This window comes from Microcaecilia unicolor, chromosome 6, assembly GCF_901765095.1.
Source record: "Microcaecilia unicolor chromosome 6, aMicUni1.1, whole genome shotgun sequence".
In the NCBI taxonomy this organism is placed as follows: Eukaryota; Metazoa; Chordata; class Amphibia; order Gymnophiona; family Siphonopidae; genus Microcaecilia; species Microcaecilia unicolor.
Genome location: NC_044036.1, coordinates 243,366,132 through 243,380,867, shown reverse-complemented (window position 1 = coordinate 243,380,867; position 14,736 = coordinate 243,366,132). Strand labels below are relative to the sequence as shown.

The 14,736-nt window shown below is 43.8% G+C and overlaps 1 protein-coding gene across 1 annotated transcript in view; it reads right to left on the bottom strand.

Annotated features, from left to right (window-relative positions):
- Window positions 1–14,736, bottom strand: part of PAXX (PAXX non-homologous end joining factor) — a 107,699-nt gene that overhangs the window by 73,998 nt on the left and 18,965 nt on the right. The window contains exon 2 of the mRNA XM_030206984.1: window positions 9,941–10,001. Coding sequence (XP_030062844.1) covers window positions 9,941–10,001 — 61 coding nt within the window. The remainder of the gene's footprint in view (window positions 1–9,940; window positions 10,002–14,736) is intronic.

Below are 14,736 nucleotides of genomic sequence, written 5' to 3'. Positions count from 1 at the left end.
AATATTGTCCAAACTGTGCTGTCCACTCCACCCAATTACCAAACTCCACTGCCTTTATCCCACCATGGATATATAAAACTAGAAGCCAGAGGAAAATTAGAGATGCATAGTGATTTCCAGAGCCACAATGAGGGCCTGCCCATTTCTCGACTTCTTGCTATTAGAGACTCCCCCCACCCATATGCTTGCAATAAGCGTAGGTACAATCCACCTTCTCGACAGCCTTCTCAAGCTCAGCCCCAGCGCGCTCGTTCTCGTCAACGGCGTGTGCCTCGACAGCTGCTTGGATCGATGACGGCCACCATGGAACTGGTGCCCTGGGTGAGAGCGCACCTGAGACCTCTACAGTATGCTCTACTCCAAAGATGGTCTCCAGTATCTCAGGATTACCAATGCAGACTCTCTTGGCTCCCTGCGGCCCGACTCAGCATGGAGTGGTGGCTGTTTGTTTTGGTGTCAGGTCCTCGCAGAGGGTCTCCAGCGTCTAAAGCCACTATTGCCCGCTTGCTTAAAGAATCTATCTTTTCAGCATATTTGCTTGCCAGCCGGCCTCCGCCAGATGCCTTTAAGGCGCATTCCACTAGAGGAATTTCCTCTTCTTGGGCTGAAACTGGAGCACTCTCTCTTCAAGAGATTTGTAGTGCAGCAACATGGGCTTCTAAGCTCTCTTTTGCCCGACATTACAGGCTGGATGTGGCTGCCAGGAGGGACGCACATTTTGGAGTGCAAGTGCTGGTGCGTGGTGTGGCTTGTTCCCACCCTATCTAGGGATTGCTTTGATACATCATATCTGTAATGGCTGCATCTGCTTGATGACAAGGAAGGGAAAATTAGGTTCTTACCATGATAATTTTCTTTCCTTTAGTCATAGCAGATGCAGCCATGATCCCTCCCTGTCTGATGCTATCTGCTGTAAATCTATTTCAGGTTCTGTTCGTGTTTCCTGGAGATTCCGTCCTTGGGAGAAAGTCAGAAAACAGTCTTCAGGATTCTTGTTCAATTAAAGGAGGATGACTTAATTCCCTCCAGTTTCATGTTTTGGAGGATGAGTTTATTCCCTCCGGGAGGATGAGTTTATTCCCTCCAGTTATGTCTCAGTGGAGGATGAGTTTATGCCCTTCGGGAGGATGTTTCATTCCCTCCATTCTGAGTTAATGCCCTTTGTTGTAGGGCCATCGTTCGCTGTGAGGAAAGCTCATGTTATTCCCATTGCGGTTTGCCATACTGCTTTGGAAGCTTCAAATACTGAAGAGAGGCAGTGGAGCAAGCTGGTATGAGGCACTGAAAAAAGTGTGCTCTCTATCTCCCTCTGCTGGTTGATGGACACAACCCATCTGTAATGGCTGCATCTACTATGACTAAAGGAAAGAAAATTATCACGGTAAGAACCTAATTTTCTCATCTATTTGCTTTCTTAGCTGCCTCCGCACACTGAGCAGAGGATTTTAACATATCATCGATGACCTCTAGATCCCTTTCCTGGTCGGTGACTCCTCATGTGGAACCTTGCATTATGTAACTATAGTTCGGGTTCCTCTTTTCCACATGCATCACTTTGCACTTGTTTACATTACATTAAACGTCATCTGCCATTTGGATGCCCAGTCTCCCAGTCTCGTAAGGTCCTCTTCTAATTTTTCACAATCCTCTTGCGATTTAACAACTTTGAATAACTTTGTGTCGTCAGCAAATTTAATTGCCTCCCATCTCTAGATCATTTATAAATATGTTAAAAAGGTTGGCGTGGATTGGCGCTAGGTGCAATTTCTCAGATTCAAAAATAGAATAAGAAAAAGATGACATTACCTAAAAATATAAGTGATTTGTAAAATAAAGGGGGTAAGAGATGTAGTGGTATGTGTTAACATGAGGTGACAACAGGCAGCAGAAATTTATTAGGGATGGGCTGTCATTTGCAATAATATGGAAAATGCCAACGACATATCCCATGTCGTTACAAATGAAAACAAGCGGAAACATTTTCACCCTAATTCTATATATATGGCGCTCAAAATTGCGCACACTAACATGCGAACACCCACTTTGTGCATGCAATGTAACTGATAAATGAGCCAATTAGCACTGATAATTTGGTACTAGTTTTCATTAATTAAAATTTGCACGCACATATTTAGGCTGCAGGATCCACGTGTAAATTTTACACACTGATCCGAAAAGAGGGTGTAGCTATGGAAGGGGCATGGGCGGATCAGTGGCGGTCCTGGAATTTGCATGTGGTTTTACTGAATAAGATCCACGCCTAATTTAGATGTGATTCACATTGGAAAGAATAATCCAAATTATAGTTATTGATGCTAGGGCCAACTTTTGGGGTCAGCACCCAAGAGAATGATCTAGATGTTGTTGCGTTCTCGAGGGCCTAGGCATTCTGTCAGGTCCTCGAGGTAGGACTGGAGTACTTGAGCCCTTGGGCCACTGCCGAGGAGCGGCAGCGGCAGGCAAGACCACCTCGGGACTGGAAACACAGAAGAGCAGTACTGGAACTCTGGACTGGAGTAGTACAAGGCAGGCAACTAGAAGAGACGAAACAGGACCAGCTTCACCTGCACTTAGCCACCGCTCCTCCGGAGTTGAGCTCCGAAGTGCAGGTGGCCGGCAGGACTTGCAGGAATTGAAGATCCAGAGGACCCACCCTGGGTCTGGGATACACGAGGGAGACCAGACTAGGAACTAAACACAGACAGTGTGCTGCTGCACAGCCACTAGCAAGACCCAGAAGACAGAACAAGGAACACAAGGCGTACAGAAGCCTAGCAGGAGCAAGGACTAGGGCAGTATACACACTAGGCAGAACGTGGATCCGGGAATACCCACAGGGTAAACCCTCTAGCTAGGTGGAGACAGGATACAGGAATAACCACCCAGGAAATACACACTAGCTAGACAGATACAGGATTCAGGATATACAAGCAGGGCAGGCACACAGGCTAGGCAAGGCAGGGTAAAGAGAGCAAACCAGGAAGAACAGGCCAGGGGTCTTGGGCTGGCAGCAGAGCAGAGTAACCAGGAATAACAGGCCAAGGGTCTTTGGGGCAGACAGGAGAACAGACAGAGTAAACCAGGACAAAGGCTTTACCCCAACCCAGGGTAAGCCAGGGACAGAGGCTTCACCCCAACACAGGGTAAGCCAGGAACAGAAGCTTCACCCACAAACAACAGGGTAAGCCAGGAACAGAGGCTTCACCCCAAACACAGGGTACGCCAGGAAGGACCCGCAGTCCACAGACAGACAGTGGCAGGAACCCCCCACGGAAGGACAACAGAGACACAGACATCAGAAAAGAAACTGGGCTGGAAACCAGAGAGAGGCTAAGCAGTAGTGCAGCAGACACTTACTAACCTGACCTGGCCTAAGAGCATAACACTTATGCAAAAGGCCCTGACTGCAAGCACAGCACTTCCTTATAAAGGCTCTCACTGATGAGTCACCAGCAGTAGGACAGAAGCAGAAAGTACACTGACCCCAAAGAGAGGCTTGACACACATAGGAAGTGAGCCCACAGGAAAGACAAGCAGGAGCCATCTTGGAAGCTGGCACAGAGCCGGTGCAGCCATCTTAGATGCTGGCTCCCTAGAGAGACATAGCCCACACAGGTGAGGTCTAGTGAAGCAATCAGGTTCATGCTGGAAGCAGCCAGCACACCAGGGACAGAGACAAAGACTAACACAAACACAGACGAAGCCAGCAGAGCTGCTGACCCCCAGAAAGAAGGTAAGGCTGAGGGTGGTCACGGCCACAGACGTGACAGTTTAGATAATACACTGAATATTCTGCGCAGTGTGTGGTGGCAGCCAAAAAAGCAAACAGGATGCTACGAATTATTAGGAAAGGGATGGTAAATAAGACCAAAAATACTATAATTTCTCTATATCGCTCTGTGGTGCGACTTCACCTTGAGTATTGTGTTCATTTCTGGTCGCCATATCTCAAAAAAGGATATCGTGGAATTAGAAAAGTTCAAAGAGATCGAGCGACCAAAAATCATAAAGGGGAGGAATCCTCTCATATTAGTTTATTGCATTTGTACCCCACATCCCCCACCTATTTGCAGGCTCAATGTGGCTTACATAAATTTGTTAATATTGTCATTACAGGATATCAGATCAGGTTCAGTTAATAATGTGTAGTGATTAGGAAGGGAAAAAAAGAGGAAGGAAGAGGGTGTTTAGGGAAATTATAGGGTAAGCGTTCAGAGTTGAGTGGGTTGGTGAGGTGAATTAGTGGGCTATAGGTTTTCATTGTAGGCCTTGTTGAAGAAGGTCTTCAGAGATTTTCGAAAGATAGTTGTTTCTTTGATGAGGAAAGGCTAAAGAGGTTAGGGCTCTTCAACCTGGAAAAGAGACAGATGAGTGGAGATATTGAGGTCTACAAAATCCTGAGAGGTGTAGGATGAGTAGAATTGAATAGATTTTTTTTTTTTTTTTTTTTTAAACTCGATCCAAAAGTACAAAGACTAGGGGACACTCAAGGAAGTTACATGGAAAAACATTTAAATCAAATAGGAGGAAATATTTTTTTCATTCAACAAATAGTTAAGCTGTGGAACTTGTTTGTTGTTGGAGGATGTGGTAACAACGGTTAGTATATCTGGGTTTAAAAAAAGGTTTGGACAAGTTCCTGGATGAAAAGTCCATAGTCTGTTTTTGAGATGGATATGAAGGAAGCCACTGCTTGCCCTGGGATTGGTAGCATGGAATATTGCCACTGTTTGGGTTTCTGCCAGGCTGCCGAGAGACACAGTCAGGCCCAGGGCAGAACTGGACTGCCACGCATTGCTCTCCTTCACTTGTGCCGCCGCTCCCTCCCACCCTCTTACCTTTCTGCATTTGCCTCCAAGGGGGGCCGGCGCCAGCAAGCCTCTTCCTGCCTGCTCCCACAGTCTTTTGTTTCCTGCTCCTTTGACTATGCTGGGAGTCGGGGACCCAGATGAGTGCATTAACGTGATATCACACTAATGCAATCATCCAGGTCCTGGGCGGCATTCAGGTCGCAGGAGAGGACAGACTCAGAAGTAGGCAGACAGGAAGAAACTTGCTGGGCCCCCCACCATTTGGAGGCCAAGCCCGGGAAATTTTGTTCCCCCCCCCCCCCCTCCAACTCCTCACCAAACAAGAGAAGGCCTTGAAAGTACAAGGCAGGACTCCATCCGCGGAGCCACATCTGAAAAGGCTCGCCTCCATCACCGGCTGTTCCACTGCCTGTTGCAACCAAGCCAGGCAGGCTCTAGCAGCATAACAACTGCATGCCCGGAATAGTGAGACCTGCATTTCAAATGACCGTTAAGGTGCTGATTCAGTCTACAGTCTTGAATATCCTTCAGGGCAACACCCTCCTTCAACAGGGAGGGTAGTCTCTTTGTCACAGCTGTGACCAGGGCATCCACTTTAGGCATTGCAAAGTGAGCCATATGCTCCTGACTCAGAGGGTATAATTGCCCCATAGCCCTGGAAACTTTCAAAGGTCCCTCGGGGTCAGCCCATTGAGCCGAAATAAGCTCTTGGATGGAGTCATGCAAAGGAAAGGCTCGAGCAGGCTTTTTGGTACTAGCCATCCTAGAATTCACAGAGGAGGCTGTGCCACTGGCAGGGTCCTCAATAGAGAGAGCCTGCAGGGCACCAGAAATAAGCGCTGGCAGCCCCTCCGAAGGGACACCACCTTGTAAGTGGTGGAGGGGCTTCCGTGTTTCAATGACTCAGAGGGCTATGCTGAAGGGTTACCCATATCAGACAGGCCTCTGAGGAGAAACCAGACAAAGAGTGTCCCAAATTAGGGAGAGAGGAAAGATGGTGACCTGAAGCTCGTACACTCAACGGCCCAGCTGTCCTCTGAAGTTCAGTTTTTGTTCACTTGAAATTTCCTCTCTGCATTGCAGTTGCCTTAACAGAGGAAGGGGACAATGGGGGGTCAGCCGCCGATGACCAGCGTTTTGTCCCCTGTGCAGCAAGTGTGGGACCGCTGTGTGACGAGCTGCCCATAGATGACTGGGTTGATGAGTCCTTTGATTAGCGCCGACGAAGGAGCGTCGATGCTCTTGGACCTAGAAACAACTTCATCGCTCAAAAATCATTTAACCACCATGCCCAAAGGAGTGGAGGAGTGAGTCAGGAGTGTATGCTGAAACGGAAGTCGTTTGCAGCTGAACCCGTGTCGGCGGTGCTACTCCTAAACCCTTAAGAGTTATCAGCTTGGAGTTTTTGGCTCCCGTGGAGGTTGCATTGAATGTCATCTGGAGGGTGCTCCAGGACCTGATGGTGGTAGAGAATGACTTTGCTTCAGATATAGTCTTGTTAATGAGCCACATGGATGGTCTAATCGAATCCTTTGAGAATATACAGCAAATGAAGTTCTACTGAAGTAGGAAACGGTTAAGATTTGAAGATGATAAAAGACCAGAAAAATTTGAACAAAGTGAATATTGTTATAGATGATTAATATCGAGATTGTTGTTTTCCCAGAGTTCCGGGTGTGACTCCTAATGTTTTTTTTCCTCTGAAATGATTCCTCTTGATATATTGATTCGGGAGGAGTGAAGCCTGTGAGGCTGGGATTGCTTTAGTCAGCGGGAATTGGATTGGAGATTCAAGGGTTTGTATTGTTAAACAATTTCTGGTTTTAAAAGGGAAAAAAAATGAAATCGGGTGTATTGCTTTCACTAGTATTGGACAATAAGTATGTTTCCAATGAAATTGATGGACTATGCACCGTTGTGGTCTTGAAGAAACCAACCAGATGATCAATGTGGAATAATGATTTAGATAAATAATAACTGGGGATAATCGGGTTAATACCACGTTTTCTTTGTTTGCTGTTGCTTAAATTGATCTCCTTGTCTTGTTTCACTCTCCCTATTTATTTTGTGGTCTAAGAAAGAGAAAGATTGTATAAAATCCATTTATCTTGTTGAGATTGTTTTTTTCTTCTAATATTGTTTTAATGTACAATCATCTCTGTTTTACTGTTTTGCAAGTGATCCTTGTAAAATGAAAAAATTATAAATAAATGATTAAAATAAGCGCTGGCAGCTCATCACAGTGGAAAATCCTCACCGCGGAGGGATCGTCCAGATCCTGAGTCACTTCTGCACCAGACACTGGCTCCTCAGACCATGAAGGCCTGCCAGAGTCCTCCGAACCCCCCCCCCCGACCACGGGGGGGGGGGGGGGGGGGGGGGGGGGGGGAATGGAGGTGCAGCACTCTCTGAAGGGGAATGAGCCCTTCTGCGCTTCATATTCTGCCAATTATCAGGGAATAACGCCTCAGAGGGCATACCCAGGCTAGAATCCACTGGGGGGGGCATTAGAAGAGGCCCATGCCGGGCTTTGTGGGAGAGCTCTTTTAAGCATGTATGCTTTATGCATTAATAAGACAAAATCAGGGGAGAAAAACTCACCCTGGGCACCCGGATCTCTGCCGGGGCTAGTAGCTCCCATATCAGCCTCACTCCGAGGCCTCCCCCCGGGCTCAGGACTCTCCATCTCAGCGGAGGTCGCGCCATGTGGTAAATTCAAAATGGCGCTCGCCATGCTCAGGCCGGCTCTAACATCTGTACTGCACGATTTACAGAGCCCCGCTGCTGATCTGCGCTTGCCACACTTGGAACAGCGCTTTACTGTCTCCGCAGCCATCGCCGAAAACGGCGGTAAAATTCAAAATGGCTGCTCGCGCCAAAATCGCCCCGATCGCAGGCCCACCCCGGAGGAGTCAGAAAGCACTCTTACCTCACTGGACCGAGAATCACAGCTCCGGTCCCACAGAAAAAGGCAAGGAAAAACCTCTGTTCCAGCGTCTAAGCGCTTTTTTTTTTTTTTTATAGCTGTGAGGAAAGCAGAGGTAAATAGAATTCTGGAGGCTCAGGTGAGTGGGAAAGGCAGGGAAAGGGCGAACCGATGTGCCTGCATCCACTGTTGGTGGGGAAGGACAGGGAAAGCTAAGCAATGTGTCCACATCCACTGAGGTATGGGTAAGGCAGGGAAAGGTCGAACCTATGTGCCTTTAAAGTGAAGCTGCTATAGCCTCCAACACCCCTGCTAACAACTGGCAAAAGCACAGGAGCAACCTCCAGGCAGATTTTAGATGGAGCTCGAAGAAGCTGCAGCCACTCTGCTAGGGGAGATAGAGATACTGAAGAGAGACAGTGGAGCAAGCTGGTATGAGGCACTGAAAAAAGTGTGCTCTCTATCTCCCTCTGCTGGTTGATGGACACAACCCATCTGTAATGGCTGTATCTGCTTGAGGACAAGGAAAGAATGTTAGGTATTATTAGGAAAGGAATGGAAAACAAAAATAAGGACGTTATAATGTCTTTGTATCACTCCATGGGGCGACCGCACCGCGAATACTGTGTGCAATTCTGGTCACCGCACCTCAAAAAAGGTATAGTGGAATTAGAAAAGGTACAGAGAAGGGCGACAAAAATGATAAAGGGAATGGGACTACTTCCCTATGAGGAAAGGCTAAATCGGCTAGGGCATTTCAGCTTGGAGAAGAGAAGGCTGAGGGGAGATATGATAGAGGTCTATAAAATAATGAGTGGAATGGAAAGGGTAGACATGAATTACTACTACTACTACTATTTAGCATTTCTATAGCGCTACAAGGCACGGTTTACTCTTTCAAAAATACTAGAACTAGGGGGCATGCAATGAAGCTACAAAGTAGTAAATTTAAAACGAATTGGAGAAAATATTTGTTCACTCAACGAGTAATTAAACTCTGGAATTCGTTGCCAAAGAAAGTAGTAAAAGCAGTTAGCTTAGCGGGGTTTTAAAAAGTTTTGAATAGCTTCCTAAAAGAAAAGTCCATAAGCCAGTATTAAAATGACTTGGGGAAAATTCACTGCTTATTTCTAGGATAAGCAGCATAAAATGTATTGTACTGTTTTGGGATCTTGCCAGGTATTTGTGACCTGGATTGGCCACCATTGGAAACAGGATGCTGGGCTTGATGGACTTTTGGTCTGTCCCAGTATGGCAATACTTATGTACTTATATCAGACTTACACCTATTAAAATCAGATATAAATACTGGTGCCAACCTGGGCGTGCTGAGGCTGTATTCTGTAAATCCATGCGTAACTTTTGGAACACCTCTGACTTACTCTTGGCCATGCCCCCCTTTTCAGATATGCACTATAAAAGTTAGACGCCAAACCTTATAGAATAGTGTACAGCCAGATGAATGCGCAAATCCTAACTGGAGCCAATTAACTGCAACAATTGGTTGATAAAGTCCACTTATTGCTACCTAAAGGCACGTTACATTAAATTGCATGCATAACTTCAGGTACCATATATAGAATCCAGGGGATAAAGTTAGTTCAATGAAAAGATATCACCCTATAAAGATTTTACAAAAACTGGATAACTTTTCCACGATTTTGACCTTCTTTAGGGGTACAAAGGCCAGACAGTTTCACTTTGTTTAGTTTCCCATGTTGTTTATGGGATTTTTCATTTTATTTAGATTTTTGTTTTGTAATTCCTGAGGGGGGGGGGGGGTAGTGCACTCTATTGGAGTAGCAGCAAGCAAGTCCTATGGATGATAAAAAGTAAAACAAAAATTAAATTTAAAAAAAAAAGGATTTTTCCCTGTTTTGGGTTAAAAACACCATTTCAAATGAATGAACATCCCTAACTTTCTTATGTGCTACAGCAGAATTCCCAAGCAAACCAAAGCAGCAAGATCAGCCCAAATGCTCCAAGCTATTTGCAAGATCAAAGCGTAAATACAGAGGTAACATTAAGATATTTAACAGGAAACCATTTGCTAAAATTCCCCTTTTCAACTACCCCAGTCTTTGGCGTCACTTGCAAAAGTCTTTAAAAATTAAGCAGGAAAGCTAAGTTGAGGTTTGAAAGATGACTCCAATGTAAGGGGCTTGGATACCAGCCCTCCCTGTAAAAATAAACCACCACTTACATGTTCTTCCAACTTCTCCTCTGTGAAATCTGTGCTCCACATCTCGCTTGTATTTGTGACACTGAGGAACAAAAACACAAGAACCAAAGATGAATGTTTTAACACAGCGTGCAACAGATTGGCCCTACCACCAAGCTCCCCTAGGAGCCTGATAGTAGTTCCGGTTTCCACGCATGCCAATTCAAGTGGTAGAACATATCTTTGTATTTTCTAGCACTGGGAGCCACTGCCTGATTACCACCAGAGCCCTCACCACCTCCAAAATAGGAGGTGGTAAGGGCTGCAGCAGTAAATGGCTGTGGAGCAATTTTTAAATTACCAGCCATTTACCGTCCCTTTAAAAAAAAAAAAGGCATTTTTACCGGTGGCAGCAAACGGTGACCTTGGCACATTCAAACCCACATGCTGATACCACCGCAGGCCACCTTTTAATGCCTCATACAGAAAGAACTCAATACCATGGTTCAACGAAGAACTGAAAAAACTAAAAAAAAGTCAGAAGGTTAGAGCAAGCATGGAACAAAAAGAAAGATGACTCTGCACTAAACGCTTGGAAGCAACTACAAAGAAGATACAAATACGCCATTAGACTAACTAAAAGATCATACTACAAAACTAAAATTGGACTAAATTACAAGGATACACAACTTTTCCAACTCGTGAACAAATTACTAAATACTGCCCCGGTTACTTCAGACGATCTTGCAAAATACTTCAGAGAGAAAATTATAAAATTACGACTCACGATACCAGACAATGCTAACAACTACATAAAACTCCTTGACTGCCTGGACCCAACTCCTGGCGAACACCCAGCCGACAGAACATGGACTAATTTCGACACACTCTCGGAGGATACCATCTCCCAAGCGCTAAAGAGATTCGCCAAGTCCCACTGCAAACTAGACATATGCCCAAATAACCTTATAAAATTCGTCCCTCAACAATTCATATCAGACTTCACAAAATACTTTAACTATTATGTTACAAAACGGACTCTTACCAAAGGATAAAGGAAACATCCTACTCACCCCTACACCTAAAGATGCAAAGAAAAATACAAACAACTTAACCAACTACCGCCCAGTAGCATCTATCCCTCTGATAACCAAACTAACGGAAGGTATAGTGACCAAGCAGCTCACCAATTACTTGAATAAATTTGCTATACTTCACAACTCTCAATCAGGATTTCGATCAAACCATAGCACCGAAACAGTACTAATCACCCTCCTGACAAAATTTAAACAAACAATTGCAACCGGCAACAACATACTTCTCCTGCAATTCGACACGTATCAAGTGCTTTCGACATGGTTGATCATGGAATATTACTAAACATCCTAGAATACTTCGGAGTTGGAGGTAAAGTACTAAACTGGTTTAGAGACTTCCTGACCACAAGAGCATACCAAGTAACATCTAACTCGACTACATCAACCCCATGGAAACCTGAATGTGGAGTCCCCTAAGGATCCCCCCTCTCACCTACCATCTTTAACCTAATGATGATACCCTTAGCCAGATTACTATCCAATCAAAACCTCAACCCATACATATACGCACATGACGTCATGATATTCATCCCGTTCAAACATGACTTAAAGGAAATCACCAATGACATCAACCAAGGATTCCAAATCATGCACTCATGGGCGGATGCATTTCGGTTAAAGCTTAATGCAGAGAAAACACAATGTCTCATACTGACATCGCAACATAATACAAACAAATTCACCACAATAACCACACCAAACCTTTCCCTTCCCGTCTCAGACACCCTGAAAATTCTTGGAGTTACCATAGATCGAAATCTTACACTGGAAAATCATGTAAAGAACACAACCAAGAAGATGTTCTATTCAATGTGGAAGCTGAAAAGAGTAAAACCTTTCTTCCCAAGAACCATCTTCTGCAACCTAGTACAGTCTATGGTGCTGAGTCACCTAGACTACTGCAATGCACTCTACGCTGGCTGTAAAGAGCAAATCATTAAGAAACTTCAAACAGCCCAGAACACTGCTGCTAGACTCATATTTGGGAAAGCAAAGTATGAAAGCACTAAACCATTAAGAGAAAAACTACACTGGCTTCCACTCAAAGAAAGTATCGCGTTCAAGGTATGCACTCTAGTTCACAAAATCATTCACGGAGAAGCCCCTGCATACATGTCAGACCTGGTCGACTTACCACCCAGGAACGCGAAACGATCATCCCGCACATTCCTCAATCTTCACTTCCCCAACTGTAAAGGACTAAAATATAGACTAACACGTGCGTCCAGCTTTTCTTACCTAGGCACACAGATATGGAACGAATTACCACTTAACCTAAAAGCAATTTACGAACTAATTAACTTTCGCAAATCTCTGAAGACCTACCTCTTCAACAAAGCATACCACAATGAGTAACAACTATAATCGCAATACATCGCTACTGTACCTTATACTCTGTACTGATCTCTTCCAAGATGTGTTTGCATAACTGCTTAATTCTACTATGCTTTCTACTTACATGTATAACTATTTAATTCTATTGTGCTTTCTATTTTTCAATAAAATACCAATCTGTATTCTCTCTCACTCTGGAATGGTGAATGTCAAAACGGAGCAATTGTAAGCCACATTGAGCCTGCAAATAGGTGGGAAAATGTGGGATACAAATGCAACAAATAAAAAATAAATAAAAGCCCCCCCCCCCCATTAATAGTGAATCTTCATGTGTGATAGTGAAACCCACCTATATCAGATCAAAACTCTCCTTTTCAAAATTTCAATCTTACTTGTAAACATTATTTTGAACTAGCTTATGGATCACTAAGCGGTCCTTTTACTAAGGTTTACTAACGATTAGCACACACTAAATGATAAGATACCCATAGGAACATAATGGGCATCTTATCATTTAGCATACACTAATCATTAGTGTGCACTAAATCCATTAGCGCACCTGATCTATTTTTTTCCAGTTTTGTTGTGTCTGAAGGACTGGTGAATTCTCTCTTTCCCCTCATCCTCCCCCTCCATGTTTTACCCTTTCTTTTTCATCCTAAGTGTGAATGTATTAACTTTCCTAACAATTTAAATGATGATGTTATATGAATTTTAAACTGCTTTGACCAAATCCTGATAAGGCAGTATATCAAATTTATAATATAAACATAACCATAACACTCTTCGGCAATAATTCAAAATACTGAGTAAAAACACTTGATAGTGAAATCATACATGAAGATTCACTATTATCATTACTGAATGAAAACATTTTGAAAATTTTGGAGGTTTTTGTGCAATGAAAAATAAAAGTGGAGCCCTTGTAATTGGCAAGTTCTATGCCAGAAATAGCTCCTTTTATACAAAGCCTTTGACGGTGAATACCCATTTATCTTTAATTACTGCATGTAGCCCCCCTCCCCAGTAGCCCACTGCCTTGGAGCTCACAGCTACAACAGGGGAAGGGTAAATTTGGTTTTGAGTCCTGAGGGAATAAGGAGAAAGAAACTCCTTTGAGGCCACTTCCTACTTCACCAGGGTCACCAATGCCAAATGTTAAGACATGCTGGGCCCCAGAACATAAATTAAGGAGCAGCCCCCCCGATCCTCCTCCTCCACCCCTAATCTCTCCACTTGCCATTATTACCACACATAAAACAACTTTAAATGATTTCTTCATACACAAAACATACAGGCAGACCTTCACCAAATATAGAAAAAGGGATCACAAATTAGAAATAGAAATATGAAGACCAAAATTGAACTGGGAACGCCAAGAGGTTAAACTTGGCAAGTACTGCAACACTTAAGAAATAAAAACACAAATGCACTTCCTTTTGCACTGAACACAAAGAGATCTGCAATCAGCTGCATGCACCCAGAAATAAACTATTAAGAACATAAACCTTGCAACAAAAGCAGTCTTCTTCTCCATTCAGAATGAGCAGAATTACACTTTAGTAACATATCCCCTCAAAGTATTTTGCAACTAACAAGCTACAAAGTTTCCATACTGATTCAACATAAGACCATAAGAGTAGCCATACAGAAGAGATCTGGGAAATTATAGACCGGTGAGCCCACTGGTGCCAGGCAAAATGGTAGACAATTATAAGAACAAAATTACAGAGCATATTCAAAAGCATGGATTAATGAGATAAAGACAACATGGATTTAGTGAAAGAAAATCTTGCCTCACATATTACATTTCTTTGAAGGGGTGAACAAACGTGCGTTTGATAGCATGTATCTGGATTTTCAAAAGGCGTTTGACAAAGTACCTCATGAAAGACTCCAGAAGAAATTGGACAGTCATGAGGTAGTGTCCTAATGTGGATTAAAAACCGGTTGCAAGATAGAAAACAGGGTAGGGTTAAATGGTCAGTATTCTTAATGGAGAAGGGTAGATAGTGGGTCTGTGCTGGGATCGCTGCTTTTTAACATATAAAATGATCTAGAAATGGGAGTAACTAGTAAGGTAATTAAATTTGCGGATGACACAAAGTTATTCAAACAGGACCTTACGAGACTGGGCATCTAAATGGCAGGTGACGTTTAATATGAGCAACTGCAAAGTGATGCATGTGGGAAAGAGGAACATGAATTATAGTTACATAACACAAGGTTCCACATTAGGAGTCAACGACATGAAAAGGGATTTAGATGTCATCGTTGATGATACATTGAAACCCTCTGCTCAATATGCGGCGGCGGCGGCTAAGAAATCAAACAGAATGTTAGGTATTATTAATAAAGGGATGGAAAACAAAAAAGGAGGTCATTATAATGCCTTTGTATCACTCC